General features: G+C 42.9%; 1 protein-coding gene across 5 annotated transcripts; it reads left to right on the top strand.

Annotated features, from left to right (window-relative positions):
* Window positions 1-2,017: 2,017 nt before the first annotated feature.
* On the top strand, window positions 2,018-13,792 carry LOC110290840 (guanylate-binding protein 3). 5 transcript variants are annotated; one of them, XM_085835469.1, is made up of 11 exons: window positions 2,018-2,255; window positions 2,707-2,844; window positions 3,683-3,878; window positions 6,276-6,403; window positions 7,119-7,228; window positions 7,418-7,488; window positions 8,121-8,401; window positions 9,657-9,869; window positions 11,076-11,178; window positions 11,477-11,670; window positions 13,055-13,792. In XM_085835469.1, exons 2-11 carry the CDS (start codon window positions 2,839-2,841, stop codon window positions 13,271-13,273), a joined length of 1,521 nt encoding a protein of 506 aa, XP_085691595.1. In that variant the 5' UTR covers window positions 2,018-2,255; window positions 2,707-2,838; the 3' UTR covers window positions 13,274-13,792. The 5 variants fall into 5 exon arrangements, with proteins under 5 accessions (XP_085691595.1, XP_085691596.1, XP_029331344.1 ...); XM_085835470.1 differs by having other exon boundaries at window positions 2,707-2,915; XM_029475484.2 differs by lacking the exon at window positions 2,707-2,844.
* Window positions 13,793-17,234: the final 3,442 nt, after the last annotated feature.

The following is a 17,234-nucleotide window of genomic DNA, read 5'->3' as shown; positions in this document are numbered from 1 at the left end:
GAGCATCCACTTCTGTATTTGCCAGGTACTGGCATAACCTCACAAGAGACAGCTATATCAGGGTCCTGTCAGCACAATCTTGTTGTCATATGCAATAGTAAATGGGTTTGGAGGTTGTTTGTGGGATGGATCCCCAGGTAGAGTAGTCTCTGGATGGTCCTTCCATCCATCTCAGCTCTGAACTTTGTCTCTGTAACTCCTTCCAAGGGTGTTTTGTTCCCCATTCTAAGAAGGAACAAAGTATCCACACTTTGGTCTTCTTTCTTTTTGAGTTTCATGTGTTTTACAAATTGTATCTTGGGTATTCCAAGTTTCTGGGCTAATATCTGCTTATCAGTGAGTGCATATCATGTGTGTTCTTTCGTGATTGGGTTACCTCACTCAGGATGATATACTCCAGATTCATCCATTTGCCTAAGAATTTCATAAATTAGTTGTTTTTAATTTCTGAGTAGTACTCCATTGTGCAAATGTACCACATTTTCTGTATCCATTCCTCTGTTGAGGGGCATCTGGGTTCTTTCCAGCTTCTGGTACTATAAATAAGGCTGCTATGAATATAGTGGAGCATGTGTCCTTATTACAAGTTGTAACATATTCTGGGTATATGCCCAGGAGAGGTATTGATGGATCTTCTGGTAGTACTATGTCCAGTTTTCTGAGGAACCGCCAGACTGACTTCCAGAGTGGCTGTACAAGCTTGCAATCCCACCAGCAATGGAGGAGTGTTCCCCTTTCTCCACATCCTTGCCAGTATCTGCTGTCGCCTGAATTTTTGATCTTAGCCATTCTGGCTGGTGACCAGCTTCTACTTCTCTACTCTCTCCTTCTCTCTGCCTTTCTCTGCCTCTGCTACTCTCTTAACTCCCCTCCCCTTGTCCTTGTGTAATCAGTTGAATGGAGCAATTTGTATATGACTGTTCTGTTTCTCACTGAGGGATGTAAGGATGGGATAGCTGGACTAGTGAGAACCTGAATGCCATGGGTAACTCTGTACCTTTCACTCAGTTGTCCGTCCAGTAGGGAGATATAGTTATTTCTTATGATCAAGGAAGGAATAAAGCACAAGTGGATACTCATATGTATTATCTAAGGACTTCAACCTAACCAGCCTTAGGGATAGTTAATGATAACCTGTAGCAGTTAATAATAAAAGCATATCTGTTGTAGCTCACCCGGAACTCTATTAACTGAAAAGTCAGTCTGTCTATGTCTTGTTCTTAATGTTGAAAGTTTCCTTTTTTCATGAGTTATTTGAAAGTAGTCTATACATGAAGTAGTCTGAGCACAGCCAACTTAGCATACATGAACCCCGCCCCACACATTGTATATATATTTTGAGACAAAAATCTCATGTAGCCCAGGCTAGCCTCAAGCTTAATATATAGCTCAGAATGGTTCCCCTGCCTCCACTTCCAGCTATATGCATGTAATACCATGCCCAGTTCACACAGACAATATTTTAAATAATTCATGAAACCAGGAAACTTTTATAGAACAGAATTTTTCTACTTGTGGTTTTATGTCAGAACTCAAAAAAAAAAATCAATATCGGGAGGATTTGGAAGTTTGGATTTACAGATTAGGACTGAACACTTGTGTTGGACAAATGGCAAAGAAAGAAAGAGAGTAGTCTGAGACATCCCCAGAAAGACAGGCAAAGCATACTGGGAACTTCCTGTCAGTCAGAGTAGAGAAGGAGCAGCCCAGAGTTGTTAGCTCTACTGTCAGACCTGACTGAATCATGCCTTGTTCTTGCCAAGCAAGCTGCGCTGTAAACAGTGGCCCTCTCTATAGTTCACCATCTTTATGACACTTTGGTTAAAGACTCTAACAGGGAGCAGACAGCAGATATGCACTTTAAGGAAATTGGGGACTTTTTCTCCTTTAACAAAAAGGCTAAAATACCCAGGGCTTGAGCAATCATCTTTGACTCCCTAAACAAAGCTGGTTCATGTCAGGACACAGTTTCAGTTTCTATTTCCCAGATCCCTGGAAAACACAAGAAGGGGAGGAGGAGAAAGGGCTTTTCTGCTGGGGGAAGTCCAGTCATTGCCTTTGGCAGGAATTCACAGCCTGAGTTCAGGTTGTATAACGACTGCTATTTTCTCCTGCTGCATCTGAAGGAGCATTTCCTCTGAAATGTGTGGCGGGAAAGGAGGAGGCCACACTGCTGATTTAGATTGCAGTCTAAATCCACGAGGCCAGGGGACCCAGAGCACTCGATGACAATCATTGATTAGTAGTGTTCCCTGGTGAGTACTACAGACAGACTTGTGTGCCAAGTGTGATTCTGTTTTCTCCTTTTTTTTTTTTTTTTGGCATCGGTGATGGAACACGCTGTAGGAAAGAAAAAAAAAAAAGTCTCAATCTGCAAGATGTGGCGCGGTGATAACGGCAGAAAGTCCGGGGTTATCTGGGAAATTCCTCCTGCTCACCTCAGCTCAGTTGAGGTCAAAAATTCTGTTATTTTGTTCAAGCCCTCAATGACTGACTTGAGTCATCAAGCAAGGAGCATGGTTTCGATTTCAGTTCCTTTTATCTCAATTTGTGTTTGGGCGGCTGTTACTTTGCCACTACTAACAGTGGCTGCTCCAAGGAGCCTGGAGCAGTAGGAAGCTCAGGGAAAGAACTAAGTTGGCTGAGGACTGTCCCTGTTGCAGAGCCAGTGCCTGGGTGAGTAACCACATGTATTTCTCTCAACAGACCCTGCCGGCGAAATTTCCAGGACATCTCCATTCTGGGGTGGCTGACACACCCTGGTGGGCAAGCCAGTGCAAGCTGCAGACCTCACAGGGTCTTGTGGCCATTTGCAGAGCGCCACCTGGAGGGCCAAGCATGCATGTACTGCTTTTCTTGGGTCTTCATTCCACCCCTCTGGCTTGGGAGACAGTGACCAAGTCCCATCCTTGGTGGTGAGAGCCTGGTACCCAGGAGCCAAACTCAGTAGTACTGCAGCCTCTTGTAGGGTAGCTTCTCCCAGTCTCCTTCCTTGTGTCCGCAATGTTTTCTTGATAGCAGACATCTGTCCTCAAAGGTGTCACTAAGAGGCTTCATTTTATCTTGTTTTGCTGGAGTCAGTTCCTGTTTTATTTATCTGAATTCAACCTCCAATGTTCCTATCTCGCTCTATACTTACTTTATTCTAAGGCGTGTGTGGGCGCACGCGCGCAAGTGTGTGTGTGTTCATTTTCTGCTTCGTTTTCTTTCCCATTTCAACAGAGTCTCACCAAGGTAGGAAATTGCACTCATTTAGTTTATTCTTTGATAACAGCCACCTAAGGCAGTGTCCAACACACACCCGGCAAACTTCTCATACTGAAACAGACTTCAAATTCTTTCAGAATGCCAGGAAACCTTTCTAACCACTTTGCAACTTTGCCACATGCGTTTTTGCCTCACCTCTGCAAAACCGAGTCTCAGACATCAGTGTTGTTGGCTTTCTCATGTTATTTTTTAAGAAGCCGGGGAATACTTTTCATAGTTCAAAGAAGAATCATGATATATTGTATGAGAAATACTGTGACAGGTTTGGGAAGGCTGAGTTCATTTCCCACTTTAGAAACCTACAGAAGTTGAGATACTTGCTGCGCAAACAAAAACCGACTTGTGCCTGCCTTGGGTGATGACAACAGATGATTTCAAGATCCCATTTTCAGTGAGTGACTGTTCTGAGTTACAGGGTTCTGCAGCTTCCGGGTGGACCATGGAGGCACCCATTTGTCTGGTGGAAAACTGGAAAAATCAGCTGACAGTAAACCTAGAGGCCATAAGGATTCTTGAGCAGATAGCACAGCCTCTGGTGGTGGTGGCCATTGTTGGTTTATATCGTACAGGGAAGTCCTACCTCATGAATCGTCTTGCAGGACAGAACCATGGTGAGTGTCCTTTGGGTGTATAGGGACCATTTCCTTGGACTAGTGTCCTGGTAGAGCTGAGCACACTTTTCTAGGGTCATCTCATGGAAAAGTCTGATTCCCTCTTGCTGTGGTCATAAAAAGATAAAGAATATAAGAATATGTTCTGGTAGGGTGTGGGGGAAGGTGTGGGGCTCTGTGGGCCCATGCTGAGGCATCCCTTCCCCCTGAGAGACCAGTCACACAACAGTATAGTGTAGAATAGAGTTTATTCGGGGCATGGGAAGGGGAGTTAAGAGGGTAGTAGAGGCAGAGAAAGGTAGAGAGGAGAGAGGAGAGAAGTAGAGGCTGGCCATGGTCACATGGAGAGAGGGGAAAAGGGAATGGGAAGAGAGGAGGTGTAAGGGGGCAAGAGGCAAGAGAAAGGCGAGAGAGAGAGAGAGAGAGAGAGAGAGAGAGAGAGAGAGAGAGAGAGAGAGAGAGAGAGAGAGGCCAAGCAGCCACTTTTATAGGGCCAGGCCTACCTGGCTGTTACCAGCTAGCCATGGGGAGGAGCAAACCTGACTGTTGCTAGGTATATGTGGGGGTGGACTCCAGACAGAATACCAGCACCTCTCACAAGTGAAAATTCCCCTTCTTGTCATAAAATTTATAATTTCTTAACCCATGGGGGGAAAAAATCAAGTTCTTCTGAGTATTAATCGTTTCCCAACTTCATCAAAAGGCTTGCCGCAGCATTCCTTTTGATCTCCACTATTCTGGCCTGATCAGCAGCTGAACCAAAAGCATCCATTCTCCCTTCTGTACCTTTGCCCAAGCCACAAGCACATTTCAAGTATGACTATTGTTCCACCTGTTCTGTTAAAAAATAGATAGGCTGAAGGATGTGTAATATGGTCCTTATATATCCTACATCCAAACTGGACTGTCATCCTGTCTGGGTGTGGGGTGAGAGTGTGGGGTGGGGTGTGGGGTAAGGATGTGGGGTGAGGGTGTGGGGTAAGGATGTAGGGTGAGAGTGTGGGGTGAGGGTGTGGGGTGAGGATGTGGGGTGAGGGTGTGGGGTGAGGATGTGGGGTGAGGGTGTGGGATGAGGGTGTGGAGTGAGGGTGTGGCGTGATGGTGTGCGGTGAGGGTGTGGCATGATGGTGTGCGGTGAGGGTGTGGGGAGGGTGTGCATTGCTTTGTTGTTTGTATTTCCTGTCAAACCTTTTTAAAGATTTATTTTGCTCTATTGTGTTACATATGGCCATTTTCATGCATGGATATAATACATTTGAGCTGCTCTCCCCTCCCAAGCTTCATCCCCATAATCTTTCTTTTTCTCATTTCTCATCTCTCCTCCTGGTCCCTGCCATTCCTCAGAGGAAGGGGCATCAAAAAATGAATAAATCTAATGTGCCCATCAGGGGCCTGGCAGGAGATAGGAGCCCACTACACCAGCCAGCTGTCCATCATCATGCCAAATGCATGAGCGAAATCATTGGTGATGACAAACGTTTGTTTTGATTGGCAGTGCTTGGAGGATTCAAGTCCTCCGTAACTGGCCCCAGTGCTTATGGACCTGGTGGGAAAGGCAGCACAGATGAGCAGGAAGCCTATGGCAGAGCTGTGCTGCTCTGTTAATTTCCAGTCAGGCATTAAGAAAGCAACAGTAATGACACCAACAATATCAAAGAGACACAGCCTTCTCCAGTGTTCTTCAAAGGCATACCTGAAGACCTCCACTTGGCCTTGCCTCTTAAAAGTTTCCACAAGGAGTCCCTTCATCATTGTGTGGAGCAAGCCTTGAATTCATCAGCCTTTGGTTGATATTCTAGATCTAAACTCTAGCACCCAGTCATGGAGTAATGGGAGGGCATGATGGTTCAGTTCACAGTGGCATAGTGGGGCAAAGGGAACCAGCATGTGTGAGCAAATGTCTAGGGAGCGGCAGCAGGAATGACCAGGTAGGAACTAAGCTCCTTGTTTGAAAGAAGCAGGTAAGGAGTGAGTGCCGACATGTGGCAAGAGAAATATTGGCTGGAACTTCATGAAGGGAACTGTGACCAGATGTGCAGCACTAGGCCCTGGGCATGCTAAAGCTCACCAGGGTCAAAGCCGAGGGAACTCAGGCCAGTTATGTGACCATTCGCTGCTGTTCCTCAATTGCTGAACCCCATGTCTTTGGATTCAGATCAAAAACTCCAACTAATAAGTAGAGTCTAAACTAATTCTATAACACAGTCTACTTTGAGGAGTTGCAAGAATGAGGCAAGAAATCTTTACCAAGTGTTTCTTGAAAGCATCTGTTATATACAAACTAAATTGATTGTCCTTGCTGAAATGACAGCAACCCCTTTCCTTGAAACAGTGTCAATACTCTACTAGCCCTGGTCTTCCTGCTGTGACCCTTTTCTGTTTTCCTCTCACCTTTAGGCTTCTCTTTGGGCTCCACGGTGCAATCTGAAACCAAGGGTATCTGGATGTGGTGTGTGCCCCATCCCACCAAGCCAACACACACCCTGGTCCTTTTGGACACTGAAGGCCTTGGTGATGTAGAAAAGGTGAGGTACTGTCTTCTCTAATACAATGACATCTTGCTCTAAATTCTCAGAATAAGCCTCCCCCCCCCCCACCATGTGCCTTTCTATGCCTTTTTGTTGTTGTTTATAATCTTGACTGTCTTCCTAGCACAATTGACATTATGGTTGTATTTATATGTTGACAAGTTTTTTTTCCTATTATTGCAAAAAGTTATTTTTCAGAAGGCAACCATGTTGAAATTGCTAGCCACAATCCATGCCTCTGCATTTTGTCAGAGGTACGGGAAGAGTTACATTTAATGAAATAAGGTTTGTGTCTATAATTGAGATAAATTTATAAAGGTATAACTGCCCGTTTTTTCATTGCCTACTGTATTCTAGGCACTTAGGAAATGTTTTATACACAATGAATATCTTGTATTTTTATCAGTCAGTTCTCAGAATTAAACCCAGGGCTTTGCGCACCTACCACTAAGCTATAGCCTAACAACTAATCTATAGTTAATTTAATTGCTAGAGGAGCAAATGGCGTGCGATGGATCAGTGTAAGTATTAGGAATGAGGGCTGAATGTAGCAGTATCTTCCAATTTTGTTATTTCTCTCAGATTCACTGATAGTGTAGCTGAAAGAATAAACAATGGGATGATTGGATGAATGAATGGATGAATGGATGGATGAATAAATGAATGACCATGAGACTCTTTATTTGCTTGCCCTTCCTTATGTGCTCTCCAGGGTGACCCTAAGAATGACTCGTGGATCTTCGCCCTGGCTGTGCTTCTGAGCAGCACCTTTGTCTACAATAGCATGAGCACCATCAACCAGCAGGCCCTGGAGCAGCTGCAGTATCCTTCCAGGGACCAAACTGCTGTGTTTCATTGAGTGTAGGAAGAAGGCAACTTACTGCCCGTTGTTTGGTCTAAGTCAGTAAGTCTTGAATTACAGTAGGCTCAGACAAAGGGACTATTTTTAATAATTGAGACTACATGAGACCTGGGAGATATTTTGTTTCTTATCCTTAGCTATAATCACAGTTTTGTGACTGAATTAACACAGCTAATCCGGGCAAAATCGAGCCCCAGAGAGGATAAAGTGAAGGATTCCAGTGAGTTTGTAGGTTTCTGCCCAGATAAAGCCTGTGTAACTTTGCTTTGCCCCTGAAATGTGTCCATAATGTTATTCCATGTTCTCTATTCTGTCTTCAAATTTCTGATGGTGATTTTTATTGTTTGGACTTGACTTTTCACTTGGAATTTGGTTTCACAAAAAGTGAAATGTTTTTCTCTTTCAAACCATCTTTTATTTGATTTAGATGGAAGAGTTCCCTTTTCAAGAAACCTTGAAACCTTTTATTTATAATCACTGATTATTTTTGATGAATTGAATTTGAGAACTACAAAGGAAAGAAGTTGATTTTATTAAATAGATACTGATTCCAAGAGTGCATGAAATGAGAATAGAAGATATGGGAGACATAAGAGACGACGAAAACGTCAAGATAAATAGAATTTTAATGCTTTAAATAATTCTAGGCCTAAAGCTTATAGCAACAATTAGTGAGAATGATTATTTTATTTTATTTTATTTCATTTCATTTTATTTTATTTTATTTTATTTTATTTTATTTGTTTTGTTTTCTAGACAGGCTTTCTCTGTGTAGCCCAGGCTCTTTGGAATTCATTCTATAGACTAGGCTGGCCTTGGAAACTTTCCATATTTTAACGATGTTTTTCTCAGGGCTGGGGACTTTGGTGCAGACCTATGTGAATGCCATCAACAGTGGGACTGTGCCTTGCCTGGAGAACGCAGTGACAACCCTGGCCCAGCGTGAGAACTCCATAGCTGTGCAGAAGGCAGCTGACCACTACAGTGAGCAGATGGCCCAGCGAGTGAGGCTCCCCACAGACACGCTCCAGGAGCTGCTGGATGTGCATGCAGCCTGTGAGAAGGAAGCCATTGCTGTCTTCATGGAGCACTCCTTCAAGGATGATGAGCAGGAGTTCCAGAAGAAGCTGGTGGTAAAACAACTTAGCCTTTGTCTTTCCTGCTCCATGCATTTCTGATAGGGCCCCTAGACTTTACCTTTCTTATCTCAAGATCTGCATCATTCTCATTAGAATTTTTATGGGTAACATGATTCATTGGGCTAGAATTATGCTCTTTCTTAAAACAATAGAGTTTTATTTACCTTTATTGCTATGAAACAAGCTACCATGTGCTAAATGCCTTGAAACAATATGCAGTTTAATAGAGTTAATGCAGTTTAATGCAGTTCACAATAGAGGTGAAGCAAGGGTATGTGAGTTTCTGCTCAATGTACTACAAACAAACAAACAAACAAACAAAAAGTTGTGTCAAATGGATTTAGTTCTGATCTGTAGGTTCAGGGGTAGCCCTGTCCACTTACCAGCAAACACGGAAGCACTGGGCTGGGCCCTTTTCTTGTTTCTAATGTTCTGATTTTTCTTTCTGCCAGAGCCAGATGAAGCTAATATTTTGAAGAGTGACACTAGGTCACCCTGTGCCATATAATAATAGAATTACTGTCATTATATATCATTAGTACCAGCATAGGGTTACTATCCATTATGTTCATTAGCAGAGGTTGATAAGAGCATTTTCACCAAGAAACAACTCTCAGGGGACAACCATGACCCACCTGACCAAAGGTAGCTCCCCTGAGAGGAGCTTGTCTTCCATTCATCTGAGTTTGAGCCCTGGAGGACAAAAATCTCTTAGTTCATATTGAGGAAATTAATCAAGATGATCAGTTACGAACACACACACACACACACACACACACACACACACACACAACCACATAAAGAAACAAAGCATACCTATTCCAGCATCCTGACACTGAAATCATTATTGAGACAATGCAAAAGGGTTCAAAATCCCGATAAGAGGACACTTACCTGTGAAGAATTGGTTTGTCAGTCACATCTACCTCTGTTCTCAGAGGAAAATATCACATCCAAAACCAAAAATTACCCCTGTATTGTTCCCCACTGAAATCTGAGGTTCTGAGTAAACTAAATCTGTGCCTTCCAATTCGATTTCACAGCTGCTGCGTATGAGCCCCAGGAAGTTAACAGACTTCCGGAAGTCACTCAGAATTGACCCAACTGGGGCTAAAACAAATGTCCTGGTTCTCCTGATCCTCTTCCTGTATCCCTCAAGCTGTGGCTGTCACACTGGGATCATCCAGGATGATGACTGTGGTACTTTCCTTCTAAGAGATTGTTCTGTCTCCCCCTACTCACCCGGCAGGTCACCATAGAGGAAAGGAAGGAAGATTTCATGCTACAGAACGAAGCAGCATCTATTCGTCACTGCCAGGCTGAACTGGAGAGGCTTTCAGAGTCCCTGAGGGAGAGCATCTCCTGTGGAGCTTTCTCTGTTCCTGGGGGTCACAGCCTCTACTTAGAAGCCAGGAAGAAGATTGAGCTGGGCTACAAGCAAGTGCCGAGGAAGGGAGTGAAGGTGGGGAACAGCAGAGGCAGTGGCTTACAGAGCTCAGCTGAGTGCTGGCTGCTGGGCACTGGTAGACCTAACCGAGGTGAAGATGAGTTCATGGTAGCAGACACTGAGCATTCAGATCTGGCCTGAGGGTTCATTTCAGGTGGCTTGGCTGGAATACCTGTTTTTACTTCTCAAGATAAATAAACAAACCAGCAGAGTTTTCCACTCTGACGCACTGGACAAATGCAATGCATCGATGGCCTTACTTGGTGTTCTGGCCACACAGCCACTCACTGGCAGATCTGTAAGGTCAGCCAATAGAATCTCAGAATTCCGTCTTTTAAGGAATCTATGCTGTTGCACATCACGACTGCAACCGGTTTCCATTTCGTGAAGAGACAACCAAAACTTTTGAGGCTTTGATAATAGGCATGGTCACAAGAGTGAGGTGATACCTCCTTGTGGCTTTCATTTGTTATTTTACAGAGGATTAGTAAAGCCAAGTACAAATATCTGCTGGCCATTTGAATTCCTTATTTTAAGAAATATCTCTTCAGGGCAGTTACATGTTTTTTAAGCATGCTAGTGTTCCCTGTTGTGTCGTGTATGTTCTTCATCTTCTTTACATATTAACTCCTTATCACTGTGCAGCTTGAGACATCTTCCTTCTCTCATTCTGTATATTCCCTTACATCTTATCGACTCCTCCCTTCGCTGGGCTTACAATTGCCTGTCCTCTCACCTCTCTATGTGTCTGTGCTTCTGCTGTTAAATCTAAAACACCATCACAAAGCCAATGCCACCTGGCTTTTCTCCGACTTTTAAGAGTTTTAAAGTATTGGCTGTCTGAGATACAAAGTAAGATGTCTGTAGCTGTTATCTTAGCTATAAAGTGGGGGATACCCATGAAGGTAGGAGACAAAATATATCCAAGCATGGTAAACAGTGGAGACTCTATGTCATTGGAACAGCATGTGACTATGGCGGGAGATGTAACCTGGGGCAGTTGGTAGACAGCATCTCTGGGAAGGTAGGCTGTGAAGCTAACAAGGAGACTGAGGCAGAGTTTTCGTATCCAAGAAGAACTTGAATTTTTGGTTATGACTATGGAATTATACATTGTAGGACAGGACTCAAAAGAGTAGATGTTTTATTGATCAATCAATATCTTAGCAGAAGACTATATCTTTAGTGCGTTAATTATGTTTTCTCGTTTTGGGTCCCCAGGCAAAAGAGGTTCTCCAGAGTTTCCTACACTCACAAGCTATTATGGAGGACTCTATCTTGCAGTCAGACAAAGCTCTTACAGATGGAGAGAGAGCCATAGCAGGTAGGGTAAAGGGTTCAAGTATTAGACTTTACCTTCTGCAAAGACCTCTGACTGATGCTCAGGGAGGTCCTTGTGGAGCAAGGAGTTTCCTCCTGACAGAGGTCATGACCTCTCCTCAATGTGGAAATAATAATGGATTTGGTGTTGTGTTGTATGTCCATTCAGTTAGTACCTTTCTATCGTGTTAAGGACCACAATGATGCTGGCCCGGCTAATGGGAGTACTCAGAGGTTCCCCTACAAGCCCTGACTACATTCTGACTGTGATTTCTTCCCTCTCTCAAACATCTGTGGAACAGCTGAGCGGACAAAGAAGGAAGTGGCTGAGAAGGAACGAGAGCTGCTGAGGCAGAGACAGAAGGAGCAAGAGCAAGTGATGGAGGCTCAGGAGAGAAGCTTCCGAGAAAACATTGCTAAACTTCAGGAGAAGATGGAGAGAGAAAAGGAGATGCTGCTGAGGGAGCAGGAGAAGATGCTGGAGCACAAGCTGAAGGTGAGTGTAGATGGGCTTGGCAGAGCCAGATGCTGGTGCTCTGACTCCCCAGGAAGGGAAGTGTTAATCTTGAGCCTGTAACTTCAACTGCAAAGGTTTTTAATCAAAGTCCACTTGGGTCATACTGAAGCCTGTGAGAACACAAGATTCCAGCATCAGTGGAGGGTTAGACTTTGGAGATAGTGTCCCCCAGGGTTGTGAACTGCTGTTTGGTGAGTTTCTTGGAAGGTCTTCTTGAGGTCCACTTGACGCTTCCCACTAGACTTTAGGATTCTAGGCTTAACCTTCAAAGAGACATGAGGTAGGCCCCATCTTGTGTGAATGTATCAGATTTATCCCAGTATAAAGCAAGAGGATGATGGGGTTGGGAGATGGCTAAGTCAGTAAAGTTCTCATTGTATACGCACAGGAGCTAATTAGGATTTTCAGAACCCAGGTAAAACTCTGGAGGAAAGTGACATATGCCAGCGACACTGGCACATTTTGGGAATAGACAGGAGGACCCTGGGGCCTTTCTAGTCCGCCAGCCTAGTAGAATCAGAGAGTTCTTGGATTGAGGAGAGAGGTTGTCTTTAAAATGAGGCTGTGGAGTTGACTCAGTTGTTCAAATCCCTTACTATTCTTACAGAGGACCTGAGCTTAGTTCCCATCAAGCACATGGCAATGTATGTTATCCAAACGTAGAATTCCAGGAGATCTGATACCTTTCTTTCATACCTCTGGGCAGCAATGCATGCACATAGTACACACTCATGCAAGCAAAGTACTCAAAAATGTAAAATAAAAAAATATATTTTATAAAAAATAAGGTAGAGGCAGTTGAAGAAGATATAAAAAGTCAACGGCTATCCTCCATGGACATGTACAAACACATGCATGTGCTCCCTTTTACACACGTGCTCACACATGCACAAAGACAGGGCAATTCATTTAATGGAAAAATAAAATAATACAATAAAATAAAGGATGATGCAATTTCATAAATTGCTCTATTTATGCCCATATCTTCTCCATTCACCGGATCCCATGCTGGAGTTTAATAACCAGTATTCTTTATACAAGGTCAGCACTCCCATTATCTGTTAAATATTCAAAGAGATACCTCCTCATTGGAACTCAGGGTCAATCTTTGTTCACCTGCTTTCTGCAATCTCCCCCACAGGGCATTTTTTTCTATATTAAAACATTCACTCTGTATGAGGAGGGGCTGAGGGATCCCCTCTATCTATATATAAAGCATGAGTATTTCTATTGGTATGTGCAAATTTATTGAAATATCAAAAACCCTTCTGAGGTTGTAGACAAGTAAATAATGGTACTTAAGATAGAGTTATAAAATACAAATTTCTACCTGCAAACAACAGCAGATTTTTTTCTTTGACAGGTCCAAGAAGAACTGCTTATTGAAGGATTCAGAGAGAAATCTGATATGTTAACGAATGAAATAAGTCATCTGAGAGAAGAGATGGAAAGAACAAGAAGGAAACCCTCACTCTTTGGTCAAATCCTTGACACAGTTGGCGATGCGTTCATTGTGATTTTACCAGGAGCTGGTAAACTATTTGGTGCGGGGCTGAAAGTCCTCGGCTCACTTATAAAGTAGTCTAAAGAGTTTCTGGGAAGGAATTTATAAAATCCAGGCTTCTATTATTTTGATACCAAACTTTTTGCTGTGATTTTTAAATACACATTCTACTTTAATAGCCACTGTTACAAAGAAGGTGAGAACTTCCATTAATAGCTAAATTGTCAGATACTGCTTCCTCGGAGTCTAATTCTGTGTCAGCTCATTAACAATTATATTTAAGGTTAAAGATACAAACCAATGATTGAAGAATATAAGGGTCTGGCATCCATAAATTCTGTCAAATTTCAGTGACATAATCTAAATAATAAAGAGGGAGGCCAGTCAGAATACAGTGAAATTATTTCTAGAAAAGATGTAAGTAAATCAAACAGAAACATGGTCAAATGAAGACACATTGGCATATGTATCCCAGTTGGACACTACAGATAAATTGTTAAAAAGAGCTCTTGTTAAAACATGCAAGTGGTTTTTTTCATAGGAGAATGTATGAGAAAAATGACTGATTGATAATAAAGGACATGCAGATTAAAATAATGAAGCATTTGTGTCCCTCTTCTTACTTGCAAAAGAATTGGGTTTTGACAGAACCCTGGTGGACAAGGGGTTAATTGAAATGGCAAGGAACTACCATTTTTAGGGAGACAATGAGAAACCTGGCCTTGTCTTTCTGCAGCCTATAGAACTGGTTCGCAGGTAAGATGTAGAAGGGTTTGGAGCCTTGGGCTAGGCAAGCCCTAGAGAGCTATAAGAGCGCTTACTGCACATTTAGTTAGGGAGACCAGAAGGTTGAGAGAAACACAGTACAGCATGGCCCATGAGGTCTCAGACTTCACTGGGAAATCGGCTACAGGTCATTCTGGCTTCATTCTGGCCACAAGCCTAGCTTCGAGTGGCCAGTGACCTGTATACATTTGGGGTGCGAGTTTCCTTGGTGGAGGAAATTTCAAGACACTGCAAAGCCTTCAGACTTTGCAATGGCTGAAGCTGAGTGCTTTTATTAAGATCTAGAGTGAGAGAAGATTTTATTGTTGTTTGTTTGTTTACTTTCCAATAGTATTTTATTTTTTCATAGTTTTTAAAATTCACATTACATTTTGTGATAGCTATTCCTAGAATGAACTACAATCCAGAAAACAAACATTCTATTGAGTTGGAAGCTCAGATTTCCCTCTGGTCATTTTGGGCTTTTAGCCTTTAAACCAACAGGCCAAGAAAGGAATAACAGTGTTAGGAGTGGTGACAGAGCCAGATTCTCATAGGGAAATTGGATTGCCTCTCCACAATGGAGGTAAGAAGGATTATGTCTGGAGTGCAGGAGATCCTTTAGGGTGTCTCTTCGTACTACCATATCCTGTGGTTAAAGTCAATGGGAAACTACAACAGCTTAATCCAAGCAGGATGACAAAGGGCACAGACCCATCAGGAATGAAGGTATGGGACACTCAAGGCAAAGAGCCAAGACCTGCTGAGGTGCTTGTAGAGGGTGGTGGAAATACGGAAGGGGCAGTGGGGGAAGGTAGTTATAAATACTACCTAAGGCCACATGACCAGGTGCAAAACTGAGGATTTATATGGAATGAATGATTCTGTTTTATTTTGTTGAGAACACATTTGTATAGATGTTTGTGTTTTCTTTCAATTTCTTTAACATCAATTAAGAGAGTATCAATTGGTATTTAAGTTCCCGAGGGACACTGACCTAAATTTACAGTGTGATTGTACTAGGGATAGTTATAACATGTTAGGCGTATTTATGAACTGGTTATGGTTTCATTTGGGCATGAGATATTATTTGTGTCAAGTTGATAAGGGATGGATGATGAGGCTATTCCTGGTTGTCAACTAGACTACATCTGAAATGAACTACAATCCAGAAATGGAGGGCACACCTGGGATGAAGATCCTGAGGCTGGAAGACACAGGCTTCTGACCTAGATCTTGACATGGAGATATTGAGACATAGTAGCTATGGGGCACAGTTTAGGCCAAGGCAAGGTGGCATATGCCATAAGTCTCAGGAGACTGAGGCAAGTAGATCTCTTAGTTCAATGTCAGCATGGGACAAAGCAAGTTCCAGATTCAGGCCTGGTAATGCATAACTTTCATCTGGGCCACACCTTCTGCTGGAGGCCTACATAAGGACATTGGAAAAAGGAAGTTACTCATCTTAGACTGCTTGCACTTACTTGCTACCATATCTGTTGGAACCTACTTCTTCATGATTCCAGCTTATACAGACGACCAGCTGAAACAATCAGCCTCATGGGACTGAGCAACTACTAGATTCTTGGACTTGCTGTTCACAGCAAGGCATGAAGGGACCCTGGGCAGGAAGCTCTGTTTCTTTTGTGGCCCGTGCTTCTTCTGTGCAGACTAGCCTCAGAGAGACCCCAGATTGAAAATGGTGATCATACCTGAATCCTGGGGTCTGAGCACTCCCTGGAGGCAAGCTCCCACTTCAGTCCCTTGCCTGTAGGAATCTCAGCTAGGATCACCCCCATGGACTCCCACGGCCTACCTGACTTTAGGTCTCCAGTTGTTCCCAGAGATGTCCACCACTGATTTCCAGTCTCACTCCCAGCCCTCTTCAGCCAGATTCTCCACATACCTGATGAGCATCCTCATAGCCCTCCTCACTCCCTCATCTACCCAGTTCCACTCTCTGTCCACCTCTGATGACTATTCTGTTTCCCCTTCTGAGTGAGACTCGTGAATCCTCCCTTCATCCCTCCTTATTACCCAGTTTCTTTGGGTCTATGGATTATAGCACAGTTATCTTGCACTTTATGGCAAATGTGCAAATATAAGTGAGTACATACTATATGTGCCTTTCTGGTTCTGTATTACTTCACTCAGGATACTCAGGACAACATTCTCAAGTCTCATCCATTTACCTGCAAATTTCATGATGTCATTGTTGTTGATAGCTGATAACATTTCATTGTGTAGATGCACCACATCTAGAGAATTCATTCTTCAGTTGAGGGACATCTAGGTTGTTCCCCAATCTATGTTTGTTATTGTTTAAGTAAAGTTGCCATGAACATAGTTGGGCAAGTATCCCTGTGGTATACTGAGGTTTCTCTTGGATATATGCCCAGAAGTAGTATAGTTGGTCTTCATGTAAATAATTCTCAATTTTCTGTGAAACTGCTAAATTTATTTCTAAAGTGCTTGTTCGAGTTTGTACTCCCACCAGCAATGGAGGAGTGTTCTCCTGCTCCACATCCTTGACAGTTGTGCTGGCTCTTGAGTTTTTGATCTTAGTCATTCTGACTGGTGTAAGATGGATTTTCATAGTCTTTTTGATTTCCTTAGTGACTAAAGATGTTGAACATTTCTTTAAGTGCTTTGCAGCCATTTGAGAGTTTTTTTCTGTTGAGAATTCTGTTTAGCTCTGTACCCCAGTTTTTTGCTGCGTTATTTGGTTTGTTGATATTCAGATTCCTTAGTTCTTTATTTATTTTATTACTCCTCTGTTGGATGTAGGGTTGGCGAAGGTCTTTTCCCATACTGTAGGATGATGTTTGTCCTATTGGTGGTGTCCTTAATCTTGCACATTTTTTTCCGTTTCATGGGGTCCCAAAATTTTTGATCTTAGGGTCTGGGCCCTTGATGTTCTCTTCAGGAATTTGTTCCCTGTGCCAATGAGTTCAAGGCAGTTTCCCACTTTCTCTTTTATTAGATTTTGTGTGTTTGTTTTTAGGTTATGGTAGTTGATCCACTTGGAGTTGAGTTTTGTGTAGGGTGATAGATATGGGTCAATTTGCATTCTTCTCCATGCAGACATCCATTTAGACCAGCACCATTTGTTGAAGGTGCTTTCATGAAGATGGTTTCGTATTTTCTATTGTATAGTTTTGGCTTCTTTGTCAAATATCAATTGTCCATATGTGTGTTGGTCTATTTCTGGGTTTTTTGATTCTATTCCATTGATCAACCAGTCTGTTTTTATGCCAATACTGTTGTGCCAGGA

This window comes from Mus caroli, unplaced genomic scaffold (assembly GCF_978045245.1).
Source record: "Mus caroli unplaced genomic scaffold, Mus_caroli_1 scaffold_3, whole genome shotgun sequence".
NCBI classification, from domain to species: Eukaryota; Metazoa; Chordata; class Mammalia; order Rodentia; family Muridae; genus Mus; species Mus caroli.
This window is presented reverse-complemented; position numbering and strand designations above follow the sequence as displayed.

Coding starts and splice junctions, on each gene's coding strand:
- LOC110290840 (XM_085835468.1), top strand. CDS start 3,626: ATGACAACAGATGATTTCAAGATCCCATTTTCAGTGAGTGACTGTTCT. Junction 3,879..6,275: donor TCTTGCAGGACAGAACCATG/GTGAGTGTCCTT, acceptor TCTCACCTTTAG/GCTTCTCTTTGGGCTCCACG. Junction 7,229..7,417: donor CAGGCCCTGGAGCAGCTGCA/GTATCCTTCCAG, acceptor CTATAATCACAG/TTTTGTGACTGAATTAACAC.